General features: G+C 54.9%; 1 protein-coding gene across 7 annotated transcripts in view; it reads right to left on the bottom strand.

The window, feature by feature from the left end:
* Positions 1–23244, bottom strand: part of GRM4 (glutamate metabotropic receptor 4) — a 213852-nt gene that overhangs the window by 40127 nt on the left and 150481 nt on the right. For all 7 annotated transcript variants that reach the window (XM_073224122.1, XM_037000768.2, XM_037000766.2 and 4 more), the window contains 2 exons: positions 4435–4570; positions 1266–1420 (listed from right to left, as the gene is read on the bottom strand). In XM_073224122.1, coding sequence (XP_073080223.1) covers positions 1266–1420; positions 4435–4570 — 291 coding nt within the window. The remainder of the gene's footprint in view (positions 1–1265; positions 1421–4434; positions 4571–23244) is intronic.

Raw genomic sequence — 23244 nt, 5'->3', positions numbered from 1 at the left:
GGCAGCCCTGGCCTCTACCCTCCTGATGCTGGGAGCATCTCTCCCCAACTGCTACAACCAAAAACGCCATTGCCAACTGTCCCCTGGAGGTCAAAATCACCCTGAGATAAGAACCACTGCTCTAAAGACTTCTCTAATGTCCTAGAGAGATAAGGGACTTGTCAGGCTAGTCCTGGGTTTAAATCCCAGCTCTGCTACTTAAGAGCACCATATGTCACTTCCTACCACCATTATGTCACCATCTCTCTGAGCCTTAAATATATCCATCTACTAAATGTGGATAAAACTGTCTTACAGGGTTGAGGGAAACTAAAGGCGATTCTGTAAGGAGCCTGGCATTTCCAGGTACTAATTCCTACATTTATTGTTATTTTATGTTTATTCTGGCTTGGGCCACGAGGGACAATGTGGCACCTTCTGCTGGCTGTGCTCCGTCTGCCTCAGGGTCAATAGAGGACACTGCTGTGTGACCTTGAGCAGCGCCTTCCCTGCTCAGGGCCTCAGTCTGTTGGACAGTTCAGTGCAGGCAGATGTCTGCAAGCCTTTCCTGCTCCATCAGCGCTGGATTCTATGGAACAGAGCCAGGGCAGGGGAGCCCTAGGAGCCTGCCTCCCCCATGGTGAGGACAGTAAGGTCCCTACCAAATAAGGGCCACTAATGGGAACTTCACGCCTCACTCACAGCAAGGTTCTGGCCAGAGCAGTTTGTTCCTACCCAGGGTGACTCAGTTCTGCCACAAGAGGAAGGGATGCTGGGCAGGGTAGGCCCAACCCCAACATCACCCAGGACCTGCCAGACCCAGCAGGCTCTGCAGAGGACCCTGCCCCAAGGCACAGCACCCTCTTCCTGTCACCTGCTGGCAGCTCCTGGCCCCCTCCTGGCAGAGGCATGACAAAGCCTTGCTTCTTCAGTCCTAATCTGGGAGAAGGGATGGGAGTACACGGGAATGGAGGAGAGGCCTTGAGAAATGGGCCTCCTGCATGTGCTATTCGTCTCCACACCAAAAAATATCTGAGAAGGGAGGAAGAGAGGCCCTGCATCTGGGTGTGAACCTGGGTGTGAATCCTGGGAGGCCAGAAAGGCCTCCCAGCCCAGAATGTCAGCACAGAGACTGGACCAAGAAAGGAGAAAGACAGGTTGAAGGAAAATGAGGAGCAGGAGCAGAAGGGAGTAGGGGAACAATAAGAAGGAACAGCAGAGACAACTGACAGGGCTGGGAGGTGAGGGTGCTGGGCACATGGTAGGTATGTGCCTGCTGGGCCTACCTCGCACGGACATCCTCTTGGGGAGGATGGTGACGGCGCCCTCAGCTACCTCCTCTAGGTGCAGCACAGGTGCACTCTTGGAGCCCCAGCTGTCCGAGCCCATCCAGAAGAAGTGGCCTGTCTGGTTGGCCTTCCGTGCGGCCTCTAGCACACGCCTGTGGGAACACACACCAGCCCAGCCTAGCCGTGTCTGCCCCCACAACTGCCCCGACCCCGGCCACACCTGTTAGTGGGCCCTGGGCTGACTGCCTCTGCCAGGCACACACCTGTCCCCCTCACAGTCCAGGCCTGTTCCCCAGACTATGCCTGAATCCCCCATCCCTGACCCACAAGAGCCCAGGGCACAGAGCTGCCCTGGCACCCATGCCTGTACCACCCCTAGCCCACACCTGTCCATGGGCCCATGGCTACCCCTCTCATCCACACCTGTACTCCTGGGTGCTGCCTGTCCCTGGACCACACTGCTTACAGGCCTAGTGGGCTTTCCCAGACTCACTCCTATCCCCTAGGGCCACATCTGTCCCTGCAAAGACCACACCTGTTTCCCTAGTTCTATACCTGCTCCATGTCTGATTCAGGCCCCCAAAACTACATCTGCCCAGTCCTGTCCTCTCAGGTTCATGCCACACTGGCCCTAATCTCAAACTCATACCCCTTGGCCCTTTCTAACATTTCTATCCACTGTGAGACACACACACTCCCCTCTACACCCTTACCCTCTGCATTCACTGCTCCTCACCAGCAGTGCCCCCTCCCCATCCCATCTCCTTCTGTGCCAAAGTCCAGGTCCTTCAAAATGCTATTCCCCATACCCTCCTGGATAGATGGAAGGTTAAGGGACAGCCAGGTGCTTGCCCCGTTCCATCCTATTTGATAGCAGCCCCACTCTAATCAGGGACCCTAGAGCCCAGCACAGGGCCAAGCCCACAGGACTTACTCAGTCAATGCTGAACAGATGCATGAACTAAGAGGCCCCTCAAAGACCTCTCCTCTAGGAGGAGAAAAACAGGGAGGGCTGGGTAGAATTCCCCAACCCACCTCCTTCCTTGGGACAAGACTAGAGCATAGTGGAGGCAAGCAATTTGCTCAAGACCACACCGCAAATGAGAGGCTGCAATACTAGAAACTGGCCAGGCCCCTCCCATGAATGAGGCCAGAGTACAGACTCCAGGGCTTGGGGGTGACTCTTGGGCCCGTGCTGGAGGTGGCCAGCTGGGGCAGGACAGCCTGGGGCTGCCAGGGAGAAACATGTCTCCAGGCCCAGCACCCACCCTTCCATCCTCCCTCATCTCCTGATTCTCATTCCTGCGCCCTTAATCTGCCGCAGCCCCCAGGACACACTTCTGGGGCTGCTCTCAGAACCCACACCCACATCCATATTAATACCTGCCTGCATGCGGCCAGCTAGAGATGGCCAGAGCTCCCAACCCTCCATCCCTGCAAAGTCACCTGGGTTCATTTTTAGTTCTGGTTGCTTCTGAAAATGCGTGTGGATTTCCAGAAATGCCAACCACTGCCCCCCACCCCAACCCCAACCCCACACTTCCTGTGGCTGCTCATTCCCTCCAGGAGTCAGGAAGTCAGCCTAAGACCTCCCTTCCCCAGTGCCTCCTGGTGTATGGGTCCGTCTGAGCTGAGCAGGAGGAGGCCTGGAGCAGATACATATTGGGGGTGGGGAGGATGGTGGGATCTGAGAGCGCCAGGCTTTGGGGTGGGGGTGGGGGCCAGAAGGGCAGGGCCTGGTGACATACGTGAGGAAAAGAACTCAGAAGGAGCCCTCCCACCAGGAGCTGGCTGACCTCTCAGCAACAGGGCTGACCTGAGACATAATGAGGGGGGTCTGTAAGCTTTGAGGGGGTCTGGAACAGCCTCTGTGCTCACTGGGAGGACATCGGATGGACTCTGAGGACTCCCCTCCCCTTTCTCACTGCCCTGCCTGAGACACCCCCATCAGAGGTCCTGTTGTCTTCTGAGGCCTTAATGATCTTCTAAAACTTTCCCTCCATCCCTGCAAGGACCTGGCAATGTCTCCTGGAGGAAATCTACCTGTTGCAACTCAGGAGTCCTGGATGGGGTCTTTACGAGGTGGGAAAAAGTGTTGAAAAGAATAGGACCCAGGGTGACTGTTGGTTAGCAATAGGGAGGGAGCCACAGGGGTGTTGGAGGACAGGCAGCCCTGGAGGGGCAGGTGGACAGGGGAGGCCTGAGGGTACAGACACCCGGACTCTTCAGGCCAGCTACCTGAGGGAGGAGGCAGGGTAGGACCACGTCCGCTGTCTACCTCTGTACTCTGTAGATGCCACGTGTGCCTCCCCTCAGGCTCTGAGCAGGGCTGTCTCCCCTCAGACTGGGGCTCCCCGAGGGCAGGGCTGTCTCCTCCCCATCAGACTGGGGAATTGCAGGGGCCGGGCCCATCTTGGCCCTGGTGGCCAGTCTCAGGTAGTAGCAAGGGAAAAGGTAGGAAGAAAGGAAGTGGCATAGGAGGGGAGCTTTTAAGTGCACCCAAGTTTCTGACTCAGGCCGCAGAGGCAGCTGTGCAGAGAGGTGGGCCGGCCTAGGCTTTCTGCATGGCATGGTCCTGGCCCCCTGTTGCTCCCTCTTCAGACGCAGACTGAGGCCCAGGGAGGGGAGGACACCGCCCAGTGAGTGTGCTCCCAAGCCAGGGCCGCAGCCATAGCCCGGGCCTCTTCCTACTACTCTGGAGCTCAGCAAAGAAAGGAGGGAGGGGCTGAAATGTACTGGGCACCTCCTGCATGCCAGACCGCTCTAATCCCTCTGTGCACATTCCTGTATTCACTTCTCAAACAACATAATCAGGCAGGCATCATTAGCTCCTTTACTTTTTTAAGCAGAAAAGAGGTCCAGAGTGGTTGAGAAACTTGCCTGAGGTCTCACAGCTCGTAGGAGGGAGAGCAGGATCAGAACCTAGGTGCTCTGGCCCAAAACCCACACCCTTAGACTCCGTTAAAGCACCAGCTTACCATCCCCCGTTAGCAGAATGGATGTAGGAAACAGGGAGGGGGACAGGAAAGGTGCCCATTAGCAACAACCTGTGCCCCAGACTGAGGGGTCTCCCAGCCCACACACCCACCCCTGCCCCCTGGATCCCAGGACCTGTGCCTCTCCCATGCCTGGCTCCCACCCACCCCCTGCTGCTGCCTGCCCTCACCTGATGTCGTCCTCATTGGCAAAGATGATGACCGCCCTGGCGTTCGAGGTTTCCAGGAGGCGCCGGATGATCTTGTCGAACTCTCCTGTCTTGGGCTCCCGTGGTATCTTCACCGACTGAGCAATGCACACGCCCCCTGCAGGAAGGGCACCAGTCAACCTGGGGTGGGCAGGGGAGCACAAGTCTCTCTCCCCCTCATCCCCCAACACACCCTCACTCCAGGAGACCAAGGCTGGGGGCCATCCTAGCTGCCCCAACCTGACGCCTAACCCCCGGGTCCCCATCTCTAGGCCCAGGCTGTATGGTCAAAACAGCCACAGTGTAAATTTTGGGTCCCTCACTCACCAGCTGGGTGACCTAGACATGTCACTTAAGTTCTCTGAGCCTTAGTTTCTCCATATATAAAACAGGCTGCTAGCAAGAGGCAATACAACAACATGTTTAGGGGCCAGACTGCCTGGTTTCAAATTTTGTCTCTGCTATTTACTGCTGGGTGACCTCACGGTAGTTACTGAACCTCTCTGTGCCTCAACTACAGCTATAAAGATAGTAATACTGCTTACCTCTAGTTATAAAGCTAAGTGAGTTAGTGCATATAAATTTAATAGTATATGGCACATAGTTAAGTGCTTAAGTAAACAGTTACTTTCATTGTAGCCACTTCATAAGGTTTTTTTGGAGGAATAAATCTGAGATGAGAACAAATCGCCCACCCTGGGCCATTAGTATCCCCCATATCCACAACCATACACACCTCTCCCCAGGCCCCTTGGTAAGAGCAGCACGCATGGCTGCTGACTTGTACTTCCACATCCTGGGCAGACGCTGCAAACCCAGCCACAGCTACAGTCCAGATCTTCCCAGGTTTCTTTCCAGACACTTGCAGGGCCCTCCATGTGGGGGCTCTCCCAGCTCCCATCATATGCCCTGGTCCTGCAGGGTGTCTTGACACCACTTCCCCTTCTTATTTGTGGTCAGCTCTCCAGCAGGGATCTCCAGATAGCCCAGAAAGGCCATTCTAATGGAAGGGCTTCAGGTGGTGTGAGCGGAGGAGCTCTGAATGGGTCAGCAGGTCTTTGGGAGCCCTCCTGCCTCTCCTCTGGCCCACTGCAGACCAGGCTGGAGGAGATGACAAGCCCATTTCCCTGCAAGAAGCCCAGTCCCCAAGCCTGTGGGAGCATCCAGGATGCAGTCATACACTACGGGGCCAATTCACACTCAGGCTGTGTGGCTCATAGAAACCCAGGAGCACTTGGGATTTCACTCAGTTCCCAGCTCCGCTGTGTCTCTCCAGTGTTGACAGGGGACAGGTGTCATTCAAGTACTTAAATCCCACCAGATGTCCTGGTACAAAAGCGCTTGTAGATCACTGTTGCTATTATCCACCACATCTGACAGATGAGAAAACTAAAGCTCAGAAAAGAGAATTGGCTTGCTCAAAGCCACCCAGTTCCCTGCCCTTCTAGGGTGCAGAGTAGGGAGCCTCTAGGGCATAAGACCCCCAGAGCCTCTCGTGGCTCAGTCAGGGCTCAGCTGATGGAAAAGCATGAGGGATTATTCTTAATAAGGCCAGACCCTTTATCTAAGACCTTCCTCTGGGTCCCACTCAATGGTCTCAGCCTACTTCCACCCCAAAGAGGATCCCTTTGGGACCCAGCCAATGCCTCAAACCAGCCACCTTGACTGGGCACCTGGCTACCACCTCTGGGCACCCCTGAGCCTCCAAATGACCCCTTGACACATGCCAGAGCTACCTGGGGCTTCTTTCTGCACAGACTCCATGCACCTCTGTGTAAGGACCTTGTCTGCAAGGGGCTCAGAGTACAGGCCCCTTGCCCTGTGGGGAGTGGTGCCAACACCCAGCTCCACCCAAGGAGGGGCCTCTATCCATAGACAGGAAGGTGGAGACCAGGGAGGGCAATCCAGAGGCAGTGTCCCTGAGCTGAGTCTTAGAGAGAAGAGGCATAAGCAGCCAGGTGGTGAGGCATTCTGGGGAGAACAAAGTACACTCACTAGAAGGGGGGCTTCTTTGTGTCAGGCACCTGCTAGGCCTGGAGCATGAGACACACACACACTCTCACATCCCAGTCCCCAGGAAGTAGGTGGTTCTCTATAGCAGACAAGGCAGCCAGGGCCCTCCGTCCCCACCCCCCAGGCCAGTACCCACCTCCCTGACTTTCTGCCTCTTCTAGGCATGCCAAGCTCCTCAAATCTCTCCTAAGACACCCAAAGAAGTCCCAAGCACTGGAAAAAAGCATGGTTATCAAGAGCTCATGGTAAAGGGAAAGAAGAAGCAAGGGTCCTTGGGCAGGTCTGGGCACCCTCTAGTCCCAGGTCACAGAGAGACCCAGGGGGAGCTAGTCTGCAGGCCTTGGCACTGGCCCTGCACTATTGGCAGCCAGGCAGACGTTCAGCTCCCAGCTAAAACCTCCATATGGTTCATTTCCAGTTAGAAAGTGGGCCAATTGCAACATTTCTCCCCCCATCTGGGAGACAGATGGACAGGAGGAGGCGGCTTAAGGAGAGGGATAAGGAAGAGACCCCTGGCTCCAGGAGGGAGGAGGGGGCCAGGGGGTGTGGCATGCAGGGTGCAGGGAGGCAGGGATGGGAGGTCATTGTTCTTCAACAGGGAGAACCTCTCAGGTTAAGTAAGAGAGGTTTCTGGGCAGTGCTCCCCTAAGAATTCCATGGGGTGGTCCTATCTGACCCCCAAGACAAGGCTTTCATGCTTTATTTTGCTGGTGAAAGAAGAATCAGGTGACCCACAGGTCTGGCAGCTAGCATGTGAGTGAGTCACAGAGTTCTTGAGATGAGAGCATGGTCTGAGCAGGGTGAGATGTTCTGGTAACCACTAGAGAAGGCGGGGACTGGAGCAGGTTTGAGGGGGCTATGCAAAGCTCAGTAACACTAGTGAACCCTTATGGAGCATCTTCTACATGTTAAGTATTATTCTGCAAATCCTACATGGATTCACTCATCTGAGGTCTGTATCAGCAAATCTCCAATTCAAAGATGAGGAAACTGAGGCACAGAGAGGTTAAGCAATCTCTCCTAAGGTCACATAGAAAGTCAGGGGCTGAGTCGGGGTTAGAACGCAGGCCATCTGGCTCCCAAGTCCACCCCTTTAGCCTGTTCAGTGCATCATGACTGAAGCCATGTGGGGAAGGGGTGGGTGTGGAGTCAAGGGGACATGTGCAACCCCTGGTATGTCTGGGCACATGGCGTGCCCCTGGCATCACTACCCTCAGGGTTAGAAACCAGTGCGCACAGAGCCCCTTTGCATCACTGTCCAGTTGTCAGCAAGGCCACTCAGGGGCCCCAGAGCCGGGAATAAGGGACTGGCTCACTGGGGGATCTCCTGGGGTGACACCAGGTGCCAGTGGTGTGGAACAGCACCTGCCTCAACTGCCTTCCTGGCCCCTGTGCAGTCAGAGACTCGGGGGGCACCAGCACTTACTGAAGTGCCCACTGCATGCCTGGCACTCAATGAATCCTCATACCCTCTGGGGCAAATGCTAACAATCCCATCTCACAGATGAGGACTGAGGCTCAGCAGTGCTAAGTAGTCAGAAGGTCACACAGCAGGTCAGCAGCAATGCCATCAGGTCCTAGTCCAGAGCCTCTCTTGGGCAGAGAAGGGGAAGGCGCAAGTTGCTGGGTCTCTGATAACCCCCGTCTCCTGGTGCCGCTCCCCACATATGGAAAGACCCCAGGCCACACACCCAGCCCACCAGCCCTACCACATCCAGGCCCTGCGGCTGCAGCTCCATCACTGTGGAGACCATGACTAGTACTCGCAGAGGCACCCTTCCCACCAGGAAGTGATTTGAATACCCAGGTCCTTTCCAAACCTCTACTGCTTTCTCCCACTGTCTCTCTCATTGGATAAAATAAGAACCATGAGTTCATACTGATAGTAAATATAATCAAATTAAACCTGAGTAGCAAGAACAAGCCACTACCTATCTTTGGGCAGAGGCTGGAACCTTCCACCTCTCCCAGGCTCCAGGCACAGCATCATAGAGGAGAGGGCACACAGGGATCTGGGGTTCCCCATGGCCCCCTTGACCCTCCTGGGTCCCCCTTGGCAAGCCCCTCACTCCACACCCAGCCAAGCACGCCACTGCCATGGGCAAACTGCAAGCTCTGCTGCCCACCGAGCCAGGCCTCCACTCCAAGGGCCAGGGGCACGAAGCCCAAGCACTTGCCAAGCACATGAGGGTAGGGGGTACCTAGAACTCCTGGCCAAGCTGTTCAGGAAACTGAGGAGACTGAGGCCAGAGGGGGGCAGTGTTTTGACCAGGGGCACACAGCTGCCAGGCACAGCCCACCTCCAGATGAGGCCCTCACCACTGCATCAGGAGGTTCAGATCCGGGCCAGCCCTCCACCTGCTTCCCACCTGCACCATCACAGTGTAAGGAGAGCCACCAGATTAAGCACCATGGTGAGTCCCTGGGCCCACCTCTCTCAGATTCCAGACTCTCAGCCCCTGCCCCCTGGAGGCCCTGCACTGAGGGCCCAGCCCACCCGGAACAGTGGTGGCCCCAAGCCTGCCCTGCCCTGCGCCAGCCCTCCTGCCAAAACTGATTGGTCCTTGCTCCCATCCTTCGAAGCCCCCCTCTGCTACAAGAGAGCAGGACCATGTGATCAAGGGGTGTCCACTGGAGTGTTTTAGAGACCACGTGGTGGCATCTAAGAAAGTTGAGTAGGCTGACTGCCCACGAGCCAGCGTGTCCCCTTCCACGTTCCTTCCCAGAGAAACTTACACGTGGCACAAGGAGATGTACACAAAGATGTTCACTGCAGCACTGTTTGAGACAGCAGAACAATGGAAATCACCCCAGTATTTTATAACAGAAGAATGGATAAACTGTGGTGTGTTTGTATGATGGAATATTACGTAGTTAAGATGAGTAAAACAGCTCTCTTGTATCAGCATGATAAAATTCTGGAAACAAAGTTGACTGAAAAAGCAAATTACAGCATGATATGTGCCATTTATGTAGGATTTAAAGACCCCATATAACAAAGATTACTTCTTAAAAAAAAGAAAAGGAGGAAATATGACAAAATGTAAATGCTTGATAAATGCGGGCCCTAGAACCCAAGCCCTACAAAACCTTTGGTCACTGGCGATACTGAAGGCGTTCCGGTGCTCATGTGTGCTGCCTAAGCAGAACGCACCAGGGAACACCCAAGCAGCCCCTTGTTCATCTGTGAAATGGGACTGTTCAGCCATTCCCAGCCCAGTGGCACCCACAGTGCCCTGGAGGGAGGCCTGTGGGGAGCCCGCCTGGGGCTGCCCTTCTCCCAGCCATCTAACTCCTGAAATCTTCCCTACTCCTGAGGGCTTTTACCTGGCCAGCCCACCCCTGGTGTGAGCTGGAACCCTGCACCCCCCACAGGCTCCAGGCACCTGCCCTGACTTGACTGACATGGAGACTCCACTAGTGAAATTTGATACTGGTTTCCTGTTGTATTTGGCGGTCTCTGTGCCCTTTCCATTTGCAGTCTGGTGACCTTTCCCAGTGTTCTCCAGGTCTCACTGATGTCTACAAGTCCGTGTGTGCCTCCAACGGCACTCCCCAAGGATAGGGCCAGGTCTGCGTGTTCATTCGCTCATTTGCTCACTCATTCATTCAAGAGCCCTGCTCAGTTCCTGGCACAATCTGTCCTTAAGAAATGACAGCAAATAAGACCCCTTCCTTGAGAGTTCATAGTCTAGCTGGGGAAGCAGGCCCAGGAGAGAGAATCAGCCTGAGGAGAAGCGTGAGGGCACAATGCCCCTGGCCAGCAGGAGTGGGCCTTAGCCCAAGAAGGTCCCCGGGGTGCGAGGCCCACTGCACACTTCACACACCAGGCATTCAGCAACACACCCAGTCTCCCATGCTACCATTCCCTACATTGAGTCAACAAATGTTTACTAAGCATCTGTCCTGTGCCTGGCGTGGTTTAGATGCTGGGATGCAGCAGTGAGGGCAGAGCCCTACTCCTGTGTACCTTACACCAAGGGTGGAGTGATAAAAAGCATTTTGGCAGCAGGGCAAAAGAGGAAGGGGGCAGGGTGATGTGGAGGCAGGAGGCAGGGGCTCCATCATCCCCTCATTCAGTTTCATCCTAAAGGACAAACAGTACCGGCTGGGCTTGATTTAGGCTCTGCTCTGACTTTCCTGAGCGCTGCCTTGCCTGAGAGCAGGAACTGAAAACACTCTGGACTTTTAAATCCCACCCTCACTGCTGAAATGACTGCGTTTTTCTGTCCTCCACTGCCTGGCATTGTCTGTGCCCAGCTCCCTCCAGCAGCACAGACACCCTGGAAGCTGTTTGAGGGCTTGGGTACGAAAGCTAAAGGCACTGAGGGACTCTGAGGGGGAGTCTGTTGGCTGGTTCCCACCTGCAGGTGTCTCCTGACGCCCCAGTGAACTAAGGTTTGGGGTCACTGCACCTGTGCTCAGCTTCCTCCTCTTCCCTGTACCTCCCTCCACCCCCTAGCAGACTCTCTGCACCCCACCTGTCTGAATACATCCTCCCCCTATCCTTCCAGGCCCTCTCTCCAGGCAGACCCAGATCCCCTGCCTTCACAATGCCCCCTCTTCTGGGCTGTGCCCACCCTGGTCAGACAGAAAGAAGAGGCCTCCCACCAGAGCAGCCTGCTTTGCCCATGCCCACCCCATATAGGGGGCAGGCAGGGGACCTGGGCTACCCTGTCCCTCCCCTGGGCTCTCAGCTGCGTCCACCAGGCTTGGGCATCCCTCTCCCCCTCCCTCTTTCACTCTCTCACTCACCAGGGGACTTACTCTTGACAGGCCCTGAGGCAAGGATTGGACCCACCAAGGAGTGAAGGAACAGGGCAGATAAAGTGTGAGCCCCTCGGGGCAGAGTGACAGAGAGGGCACTGCATCCACAGCTCCTGGGGACCTCGGCACCCACTCTCTCTTGCTCCAACATCCAGGGCCCTGGGCTGGCACTCTGCCCAAGCAGCACCCTGGGCACTGGGCTCCAGACTAGGAGGGAGCAAAACCCTCCTCCAGACAGGGAGAACTCCCCGGGGGCTGAACCATGCAGGGGGTGCAGCAGATCCAGCCTCTCAGTCACAGTCCCTGGGAACAGTCTCAAGAGGCCCCAGAGAAGTGGGCTCCTGTGCTCTTTTTCCTTTTTTTTTTATTTGTCTTTTTTAATTTAAAAAGGGAGAAAAACAATGAAAAGACAAATCCTAGGAAATCAAGTAGAAAAATCTACATTATGGTAAAATGTGAAGGCAGGAAATTGCAATATGGAGGGAAAAGGGGGAGTTGTACCACCTAAGGGGGGACCCCCCAGGCTACCCTAGGCAGAGAGTTGGGGGAAGGCATAGGGAGGCTGGGAGTTACCCTGGACACACACACACACACACACACACACCCTGGACACACACACACACACACACACACATACACACACTGTCCTCCTTTCTTCCCACTCCAAAGCCAGGCCGCCGGGATCTGCTCTCAGGAAAGGGAGCTAACTCAGAGGGGTCAGTGACTAACATGGTGCTACTTCAATTTTCAACTGGGAGGGAAGCCCTGTCATAGTAGATGGGGCTGTGTAGCAGATTCCAAGAAGGGGCTGGAAGGGTGTTCCGAGGTCAGGAAGGTGCCCCGACCTGAGCCCCTAACCTACAGCCATTCCAGGTGAGCAGGGCCACGGGGGACAGTGAGGGGCGGGCCTGGCCCCTAACTAGCTCTGGCTCCAGCTGGGTCTCAGCCTCCACAAGGAGCTTGGGGCCTGGTGCTTGAGGGCTCTGGTTCACAGCCATGCTCCCAGCTCTACTCCCCACCAGCCAGTCTCTACTCCAACCTCTCTCTGAAGTACAACTCCGCCTGACACATGGCTCCCTGCCTACAACCCTCAGTGGCTCTCTGTATGTGTGTGTGTGCATGTGTGTGACACTCCAGGCCTACATCTCCTCCTCGGGTCTGCAACATCCAGCCGCACCCTGGCCCCTACCAGAATCTGCCTTCCAACCACATCTGCTTACCCAATAGGCCTTTGCAGAGGCTGCTCCTCAGCCAGGAGTGCCCCCAGATGGGGCTGGTGAGTGACCCGTGGGCTCTCCGTTGCAGCCTTTTCCCCGCTGGGCCTCGAGTCTCTCCTTGGTGTCTGCCTTTCTGCTTAGCATGCAGGCTGACCTGCTCAGGACAGGCAGTGACCCACAAATCCTGGATGGATGAGCCCTGGAGGGCCTGGCTGGCAGGGATGGACTGGGCAGCATGGCAGGACCTGCTAGCACGGGCATGGGCAGAGGCTCTCCTGGAATCCCAGGTCATTGCCTGCACCTGCTCAAACCCTCCCACCTCCTTTAGGAGACTCCTGAGCCCTGCAGCCCCTGTTACTTCCCCTCTGAGCAACCACCTGGTCACACCGAATGCTAGATGTCTGTGTGCACAGGTGCTGGGCACCCACTTTGTGACTGGTACCTACTTCATGCCAGGCTCTGGTCTACAAAAATAACCCATGCACTGTGTCTGCCCTTGTAGGACTCACTTGTGAGCTTCATGCACACACGTGAGCTGGGCATCAAGCACACTTGGACATCTCTCTCAGTCCTGCCTGCTTTTAGAATTTTCCTTCTCCATCAGGATGCAAATTCCGTGCTATGAGCACTCAGGACATATGCATATAAAGGAACAACAAATGGAGAAAAGTATATGACAGCCATGCAACTGGCAAGTCCTCAAGGGCCCAGGGTCTGAACACAGCTGGACCAGTAGAGAAGGGCATGAAAGAATTTCATCCTCCTGCTGTATCCAGGGCAACCCCAGCCCACTGGAGGCAGGGGGCCCTCTGAGAGAGATTTGACTGGAGCCAGGAAGACTCAGAGACCAAGGGACAGTGAGGGGGAAGACAGCCACCAAGATTTCCTGCCTGTCTCCCTAATGTATTTCATCAAAGATTTGTGCAAAGCATGAAATTGCAGCTATGTTCAGCTTCCCTGTCCCTCCTGCCTGAGGATGAGGGTGCTGGCTTCACTGTTTCCTGGCTGTATGACTTTGGACAAGTTACTTAGCCTCTCTAAGCATCAGGCTTTCCATTGGCAAAATGAGCAAGGACTTAAACTCCACCTGGTGGATCTGGAGCGAGGGTCAGATTCAGTGGGGTCAGTGATGGCCTTGGCACCTTGGGGCCAATTCCTCTGGGGAGTCAGGGCTACTTGAGCAGAAGGGCAGGAGCTGGGAGGACAGGGACCTCACCCCCCAGCTCGGCTCAGGGCAGGTATATTCTGGGGACCTGGGGAACAGGCTAAACTGAGAAACTGTCCCTGGGGACAGGATGCTGGGAAGAACCCAGGGCCATGGCTTAGAGGCCCAGGGACTGTCCAGGGCACAGTACACATGCTTCCATCCCTGACCATCTCAGCACCTCTGCACCACCACTCCAAGTCCCCCAAACATACACATAGCAACACAAGCCCTCTGGGATCACATACCACACACCACCACAACCTCACACAATCTCACAGTCATAAGCCCTCACATGGAGACACACAGCCAGCCCATCATGGGCATGAACCCGGGAACAATCCCGCATAGCTTCACAGCCACCAAGACATGCACATGGCCACACACAGGCACAAATGCACAGCCCACTGCCCCCACATACATACAACCCCACAGCCACAGCCACACAAGCTCACACAGTAACCACAGTGCCTCACACAGCCATGCTCACCACACCCAACCTCCCACAGTCACATCCTACGCATAGTCACACAGCCACAAGCTGTGCATACCGGTGCACAGGTCACGTGTCCACACCTCCATGGAGCCACCAGGCCAGCCTGACCACAGCTTGGCACCATTAACACCTCCCCTTTGCCACCGGTTCAGGAGTGGGCTAGTCGGGGGTGGGGGCGGTTAGTGACTGGATAGAGGGGCACAGCACCTGTGTCATCCAATAACTACTCACCGAGCAGCCTCAGCAGGCCCCCACTGAGGCCAAGTCCTGTCCTTCCCCTGAAATCTCCCTCTGCCACCAGGCCCTCCACTCACACCTAGCCCTGCCCCAGTGGAGAACTGGGCTGGATCCAGGGTACAGGGGGCGCAGGCAATCAAGATCTGGCCTGGTGTGACTCAGCCCGGGCACAAGCAGGGCCCGTGTCCCATCTCAGTCACTTACTTGCTTTGTGATAAAAGCCACTTTGCCCAACGTCTCTGAACCTCCTTTTCTGCATCTATAAAACGGGATGGCATTACCCCAACCCCCTCCCCTGGCATGTGGGGCTGTTTGAGGATTAAAAGGATCACCTGTGGACAGGGCATTTTGGGGAAGGAGGCTCAGGCTTTGAGGGACCAGTCAGGGCAACTGTGGGGCTCAGAGCCCCTGAGCTGAGTGTTACAGGGCCCCTCCCCGGAGGCTGCTAGGCAGTGGCAGCGCTGTTCAGAGCTGCATTATTCATGGTGCTCAGCTCTGAGCAGAGGGAAATTTGCTGAGTGATCGATCTAATATCTTAACACAAACCCATTTAGGCAAAACACCTTTGCAGCAAGAAAGGCAGGAAAAAAATAGGAAGGGAAGCTACAGCACTTGGAGGCAGGTGGCAGCGGGAGGGGACTGAAGGGGGCACGGCCAGAGAGATAGCTGGTTCCTAGCCCACCCCACCCCAAGACTCCCCAGGAGACCCCTGCCACAGCCCATCCCCCCAGGCCTCATCTTCCCCACTGCTCTCTGTGGCAATGCCCTGTGTTCCTCTCCTGAAGGAATCACACCCATTCTCAGATTTGGTTCAGGGAGGAAAGAGAATCTGCCCAAGGCTTACACAAGGCAGGAGCCAGCTGGTAGCCGACGCAGGACTACTGAGTGTTAGCTCAAGAGTCCTCTGCCAAGGAGCCGCTTACAGAACAAGAGCCCCGCTCCAGTGACACACCTGGGGGTGAGGCCACATAACAGCTCCCCAGCCCACGCCCAGCCTGACAGCCCACACTCTGCCATAGTGGGACCACTTTCTCTGTTCACATTTTCCCACCCTTTAGCCTTTGCTGGTCCCTCAGCCAGAAATACCCTTCCTGTTTCACCACCTGCCCAACCCCACCCAGGGGCTCAATTTCTCCTCCTCTTTCCCCACAAAACAAGCCAGATCCTTCCTCTCATGCTCAGGGCATGAGGGCTGGAGCCAGGCTGCCGGATTCAGATCCCAGCTCTGCCATTTCTTAGCTATGACTTTGGACAAGTTACTTACCTTTCGGGGTCTAATCTTATAACAGTGTGACAAATAAGTGAGTTAATAAATGTAAGGTGCATATAACAGTGCCTGGCACGTTAAGTACTTGGTATTTCCTATTATTATAATATTATGGTCAGTTTCTGTCACTGCCCATAAGCCCCTTCAAGGGGAGGCTGTGTTTTCTCATTTCTAACTCACCAGTTTCCAGGAGAGTGCTAGACACACAGTAGGTGCTCAGTCAATGTTGGTTGAACTGAACCTACTTTCCAACAATGTTGTCCTCCTGGCCTCTTCACCACAGACCCCTCAGGAAGAGGAGCCAGCACTGGGCTGGTGGTGGAGACCCTGCGTGGGGCAGGGGCATGGAGAAGATGACCTCTGGTCAGCTCCACCCCACAGTAGGAACCAAGGCTCAGTCAGGCAGGGATGGGCCAGGGTTAGGGGCCAACAGACAGCCCTGTGGTTTGGCCAGAGAGGAACAGGGAGCTGCAGGCCAGGATGAAATATTTAGGAGCCCACATCCCCAGGAAGTAGAAACCGACAAGCAAAATGAAATGTTGAGATGTAATTACCCAGGCAGGCCAAGCATGTCTCCCTGCCGGCGGCGGGCTCAGCACCCCCAACCCACCACCAGCAGGCACTGGGTAATGAAGTCCTCCTGGACGCCCTCCGGCACCAGCCCACAGCCCCCTCCTCTGCAGGCCAGGCAGCGGGGGGATGGCAAAGAGCGCAGCTCTGGCTCCACCAAGCTGACCCTCTCAATGGCAGAGCAGGACATGCAGAGAGCTGGGGGCTGGGGCCAGTCTGGCACTGGATGTCCTGGGCAATTCATTTACCCCACCAGAGCTCAGCTTCTTCAGCCAGAAAATGGGCCTGCTACCCCATGCCTGGGCAGGGGGACTCAGATGGGGCATGGGAGGGTACTTCCTTAATCGGCCTTGGTGAGGGACAGTGGCAGGGTGGTGGTCTCCCGCAGTGAGGAGGGCAGTGGACACCGGCCTGGCCCAGTGTGCTCTGAGAGGCTTCTTAGAGCACTGGGCTACCTGGGACTTGGGTTAGTGGGAGCTGATGGGCAAAGGTCAGGAGCTGAGGCCCAGGTATATGCTCACCCCACCTAAAACACTGCTTCAAAGGTTCCCCTTCTTTTTCAGGGAAAGCCTTGGGACCCCACTGCATGGGGGCCTGCTTGGCCAGATCTGGAAGGGATGGAGGGGGCTCCAGCCTGGATCCTGGGAACAGCCTTGAGCAGCCTCAGGAGGGCATCCCGGTGGAGGGAGCTAGGGAGGGGTGCTCAGCGACCCCTTCCGCACACCAGATGCTCCTTTCCAATCTAAACCAGGGTGCAGCAATGGGCAGTGATCTGTCTAAGGCAGTGCAGCATGTGCCACTCACACAGATGCTGCCCCAGCCCCTCTCCAGGCTGGCTCAGTGCCCCTGAGGCAGGTTCAGCCTCACCTGGCTGCAGCCAGCTGACCCCTCAGGCCCAACCCACTGTGCGCTCCTAGAGCCCAACACCTGCACGTGAACCACAGCCTGTCCACCTGGCCCCTCAGCTCTCCACCAAAACCCCAGTCCCACCCTGTCACTCCCCTCCCTCACACCTTCAGTGGCTTTTGCCGCCCCCAGCCCAGGCCTGGCCCTGTAGTCTCGTCTCCCATCACTCCATACTTCTGACAGCACCTGTAGTCCCACCACACCCCAGGGTTTCCCTCTCTCCAGGCCTTTGCTCTGACTTTTATCTCTGCCTTTGCACCTAGTTTCCCTCCCCAGGCCACCCCTTCCTCAAGTCAGGGCCCTGCATTCCTGATGATTCGGCTCATGGCCCACTCCTCTAGGAAGCCTTCGCAGGTGTCCCCAGGCTCCTGCCCTGGGTGTGTACAACGACCCAATGTCTCCACCACTGCACTTAGCACAGGAATGGAAATGACTGGATTAGCTGCCTCTGCACCCTCCAGCCTCTGAACTCCAGGGAGATGGCCACTGCTGGCCACAGGGCACTCACTGATTCAGCAGCAATTTACTGAACACTCCCCAGTGCCAGGCGCTGTCCTAGATGCTGTCGGTGTAGCCATTAATAGGACAGACAAGAATCCTGCCCTCATGGAGCTGACACCCATCTATGAAGTAGACGACAGATACTGAGGAATGAAGAATGAATAAATAAATGAATAAATGAGCAAATTAATTATGAGCTGGCCTATCATCCAGAAGGTCTCTTGGCCCCTTCTTCAGCTCCTGTCCCTTTGCCTTCATCTCTTATCTTCCCCCACTCACTCCCTGCCCCGTCCTCTGTCTCCAATCTCTCTCTTTCATGCACACACACACACGCACACATACACTCCTCCATTATTCCATAGTCCCTCAATGTTCATTCAGTACTCACATGTTTTCTCATTAACTTCTTCCAGTCAGCCCACATCTTAGGTAATTATAGCCATTTTATAGGTAAGGAAACTGAAACTGAGCCCCACAAACCAGAAGTTAGTCCCAGCTGCCTCCACCTTCACTTTCTTCAGCCCATCTTCTCCCTCCCATCTGCCTTTCAAACTTTTCTGGGGTAACTGGCAAGTTACCTCCTCTCTCTGAGCCTGTTTCCCCATCTGTAAAATGGGGCAGGCAGGGCAGGCTCGAGGAGATGCTAACCAGGGCCCCTGCTTCGCCTCCCACTCCACAGCCCTGGCTACGTCACCCACGCTTTCATTCTCCCCCCTCCCTCTTCTCTCCTCTTGCTTGTCCTGCTTCCTCCCCCCAATCCCAAGGCCTCCCCAGGGCCCCAAGACTTCTGTAAGATGGTCGTTAGCTCTCCTTCTGCCTCATTAAAAATGAGAATTTACATAGAATATCCATATGATCATGCTGTCTACAGCAAAATGGGGCACAGATACAATGCTCTGTGCAAGTCGGGAGAAAGAGGAGGACAGTCATGATAGGAAACGGGAGAAGCCCAACCAGGAAGGGGCCAAGTGCTCACCCTTGCCCCTTGGGGTCTGAGGCCTCAGAGGCAGCCCCTCAACCCCTCCAGCCCTATTCAGTCTTTTCTATGGCTAATTCACCATTTCTGTCATTCTTACAATAACCAGCAAAGTAGGGGCTACAATTTTCCCCATTTTATAGATGCTGAAACCAAGAGCCAAGAAGAGCAGTGGCTTGCCCAAAGACAAGCCCAAGCAAGTCCGTGGCAGTGCTCTGCTCACCCCTCATGTCAGTCTGCTGCTCTTTCAGGAATCCTGTCTCCCCCTCACTCTCCCAAGGAAGACATCATGAACAAATTGCATCATGCAGCTCCCCTATCCAGAACACCCCCCCACTCTTCCAGGACAGGTCCACCCATTCCTCAAGACTCTCCACTGCTCACCTCTTCCTCAAGGATGCTCCTCTTCCCACCATTCCCACCCTGGCCTCCCCCTCCCTGCAACAACAGTTTGGCCAGATGCTGAGATTTTTGGAGACAACTGCTTCCAAACTTCTCATCCCAGCTATGTAACTGCATTCAGACCTGCCTCAGTACAAAAATTATTCACAACAGTGCCATGAATTTGGCTAAAAAAGAACTTGATAACAAAATTGAAGGGAAGGGACCTACACTTTACTGATGTGGATTCATTGTAACTGATAGAGAACTGGCAGTTTGCTGGGAACCAGAGTGAACCTGGGCTTCCAGGAATGTCTGGCACTGAGGAGAGTGCTGCTGTCCGTGGTGCTGAAGCCCAGAGTGCCTGGGCAACCCCCTGCCCTCGGTCCACATGCAACCTAGGAGCAAGTCCTGCAAGCTGGGGTTTCAAAATACACCCCGTATCTGTCCCTTCTCACCACCCCAGTCCCCAGTCCAAGCCATCATCCCTCACAGGCCTTCCTGCCTCACCCCACAGTCTATTCCCCACACAATAGCCAGAGAGAGCCTAGAAACCCAAATCTGTTCACATCCCTCCTCTGTTCGCAACCCTCCAGTGGCTCCCATTTTGCTCCCACTCAGAGCAAAACCAAAGCCCTCACAGTGGGCCACAAGGAATCTTCCCCTTCCTGTCCTACTTCTCTCCCCCTCACTCATTCTGCTCCTGCCTCTTGGCTATTCCCCAAAGGCCAGGCAGGCTCCTACCTCAGAGCCTTTGTACTTGATTCCTCTGCCTGGGGCACTCTTCTCACAGATGTCCATATGCCTCACTCCTTCACTGCATTTGGGGCTCTGCCCAGTGTCACCTCTGCAAGAAGGCCTTCCCTGACCACCTCGTATGAAACAGTCTCCCCTACCTGCCCTGCTGTGTCCACTCATGCTGCTGTAGTCTTACTCACAGCAATGCCTACCTAAAATTATATCACATAATGATGTATGTACTTGCTTACTGTAAGCTGCCTCTGGCCCTCTCCCCAAACATAACACACAGGCCAGGGATCTTCATATGTTTAGTCCACTGCTGTATTACCAGTGTCTTGGGTCAATGTCTGGCACACAGTAGGTACTCAATAAATATTTATTCAGCAAGTGAATGAATTGCTGCACAGAGGCAAGGAATGAAAGGGCTGAAGAGCGGAAGAAAGAAATGCCCCCACTCCCCTCCTTACCAGCTACAGCCCCACAGAGCAGGCTCTGTGTGATTTAGAGGCCTGGATTCTGTCTTTGTGAGTCCTTGAAAACCCCAGGAGCATGAGGGGACCCAGCCCTGGAGGAGTGACCCCCACCACCAGGGGATGTGCACCTCTCAACTCTGGGGCCTGTATACCCACTTTTAGACAGGGCCTCTCACAGGCTCATACACGGCCACCATGATTGGTGACTCCTGACCCACCCTCCCCCCCACACACACCATATACACACGTTCCCCACCTCAGGTGCCGCTTCACCTCTTGCTTCCCAGGCCCTGAGCAGAACATCTGGCCTTTGTAGTGGTGGTGCTCCCAGGTCCATTCATCTGACAGACCCCCAGCATGTCCCTGGAGAAGGCCAGGTAAAAGGACTCAAATACCTCATTGAAAGGACAGTTCCACCTTCCTTCCCTCAACCTCCGGAGTTGCAAAGACTTAAGTGCAAACCCCAGCCCTGCCACCAAACAGAGAGAGCCTAGCAAGCCCTTGGGTGGTCTGGGCCATAGTCACCTTCTCTGTAAAATGGGGACAATTCTCAGGGTGGTTGTGCAGGGGCCAAGGCTGGGGCCAGGGCCTGCAGCTTCTGTGAGGATAGTTAATGAGACGTTCTCTGGAAACATGTGTATTAAAACAATAGGAGGTTCAGGGGTCTTCACACCAGCCTAGCCAGTGATAGTGAGTGTATCGCATCACTATAGGATACAACTTTACACTGGGCTCATGGGCACTGCTGTGAAGACTAAAGCAGAGTAAGAGGACGGAGCAGGCCTGTTGGGGCCCAAAGGCTCTGGGAGGAGGCAGGGTGGGTGGACATAGAATGACAAGGCAAAAATGGCTGTGGGCATCCCTCCGTGTGTCTGTGTGCACAAGCCCTTTGAAGAAGGCACACAGCCCCCTCCTGATCTTGTGGATGAAGAGCTGGAGACTCAGGGAGGGAAAGTGACTTGCCTAGGGTCACACAGGAGTAAGGGATGAGGATCAGACCAGGAGCCAAGCCAGGACACTCAGCAGCCCCATGCCAGCCTGAAGGAAGAAGCCTCAGGGCGAAGAGGGAAGAAAAGATTGAGCTCACAGAGTCCTTCCAGAGCTGTAGGGAAAAGAGGGGACAGGGCTGGCTTTAAGGACATTGCCGAGCAGCTCAGCATGGGGGACATGGAGAGCTGGGAACCCCACCTCACATAGGGAAACAGGCTCAAGTCCAGCAGTCAGCAAACAGGTGAAGAGGGTTTCCTGGAGGTCAAGGCCGGAAGCTGGGCTGGGGAGCCGCAGGTGGGGAAAGGCCTTCACCACTTGCTCTTTAACAAAGAGGAAGAAATCAGAAGGGATCCCCTGTCCTGGGAGCCTGGGAGGACAGAACCCAATGTACCTCCAGTAAAGAGGCTCTCGCAAAGGAAGGAGAAAGAAACAATGACAAGGGAAGAAAATGGGGTTCAAACCAGGTTTAAAGATTTATTTATCCAAAGGATCAGAGTTGAAGAAACAAAAGAGGCTGAAGGGGCTGAGGAAATAAGTTGTTGCTGATGTGGCTACTCTGGATCAGGTCTGCACCCAAGAACAATGGGCACATTAGAAGCCAGAGGCCAACCCCATGGTGCCCAGACCTCCATGTGGTGAGGACAGATAGAAAATACAAGAGAGATGGGTGAGAGATGTAAAGACCCATGTCAGGGGGACCTCAGAGGTCCCCGACCCCTGACCTTCACATTGGGATAAAGCTGAGGCTCAGAGAGGCAAAGCAACCAGCCCAGCATTACAGAGCCACCCTGACACAGAGCCAAGGCTAGAACTGGGCCCCAAGACCCACTCTGATTAATAATAGGACAACTGACACCACTGGCAGCTTGGTGCTCAGTGCAGGGTGCAGACTATGCCAAGTACTTGATATGTATTAACTCATTTATTGCTTGCAGTAACCTATAAGGGAGACACTGTTAATATCCCCACTTCACAAGGTGGAAACTGAGGCCCTGGGACCTTAAGTGACTGTTCAAGGCGACACAGCTCACGGCAGAGCCAGCATCTGGACTCTTAGCCCCTCCACTCTACTGCATCATCCAGAAAAGGACAGGATTCGGAAGGCCAAAGCAACGAAAGGGTTGCACCCAGCAGAGGGAAATTTTTCAAACCCCAAGAAATCTTCCAACATGTTTCACAAAGGAGGCCAGTGAAAGAAAATGTTGTTTCTTGTCCAAGAGGGAAGGGAAGGTAATTTAAAGCAAAAAGGGCTTGGTATCTAATGTCTTCTTTCCTCCTGTCATTCCTGTCAAGCTGAGAGGCAAACTCAGATGGGAGTATGCTCCTGTCATGACAGGCTGGGTGAGCACATCAGAGACAAGTTAGAGAGAACAGGAGAAGTGGCCAGATGACACCCAACCCAGGAGAGTCACAAAATCAAGAAGTGCCAGCACCTTGCCAAAGGCCAAAGAGGCAGAGAAATCAGAGTGGACAGGCGAAATCCCCTGGGCAGCCCAGGCAAGCTCAGGGTTCATCTTTACAGCAGGACAGAGATTGACCTGGCAGTCACCAGGCACTCACACTGACACCAACACCTTGCCAATCTCCAAGCACCAGCCAGGAAACCCAGCTGGCATGGGGTGGGCCTTGTGGTTCAGCAGGGGGTACCCATGCCAGGTCCACTTAATTTCTACCCTCGATAGAGTGACGAGCAGCAGAACAGAGGAGCAGAAGATTCGATGAGTTCCAAGTTCAGGGTAGCCTGTTTGATAAGCAGGAACGGTGGGGACTGGCTGAGGAGCAGGACCCTCTTCCCTCCTACATCCTTAGAGAAATGGCAGGGCATGTGGGCTCTGGCTGCTGGATTCCTGGGCTATGACTCCAGGAGGGAGCTGGAGGGAGAATGCAGAGATCACCCCGAGAAGACGCTATAAGCCAAACACTCACATAAACCAAGCTGATGCCAGTGGCAGGAAGCCTCTCTGCTTCCAGCTCCGCCAACCCCCCCAGCTAATTTCAACCACATTTTATCTGCTTGGGGTGAGAAGGTTGCATGCTCCAGGCTCTGTCCCCA

The sequence above is a fragment of the Manis javanica genome, chromosome 16, assembly GCF_040802235.1.
Source record: "Manis javanica isolate MJ-LG chromosome 16, MJ_LKY, whole genome shotgun sequence".
NCBI lineage: Eukaryota > Metazoa > Chordata > Mammalia > Pholidota > Manidae > Manis > Manis javanica.
Note: the sequence above shows the minus strand (reverse complement) of the source record. Positions and strands in the feature narration are given on the sequence as shown.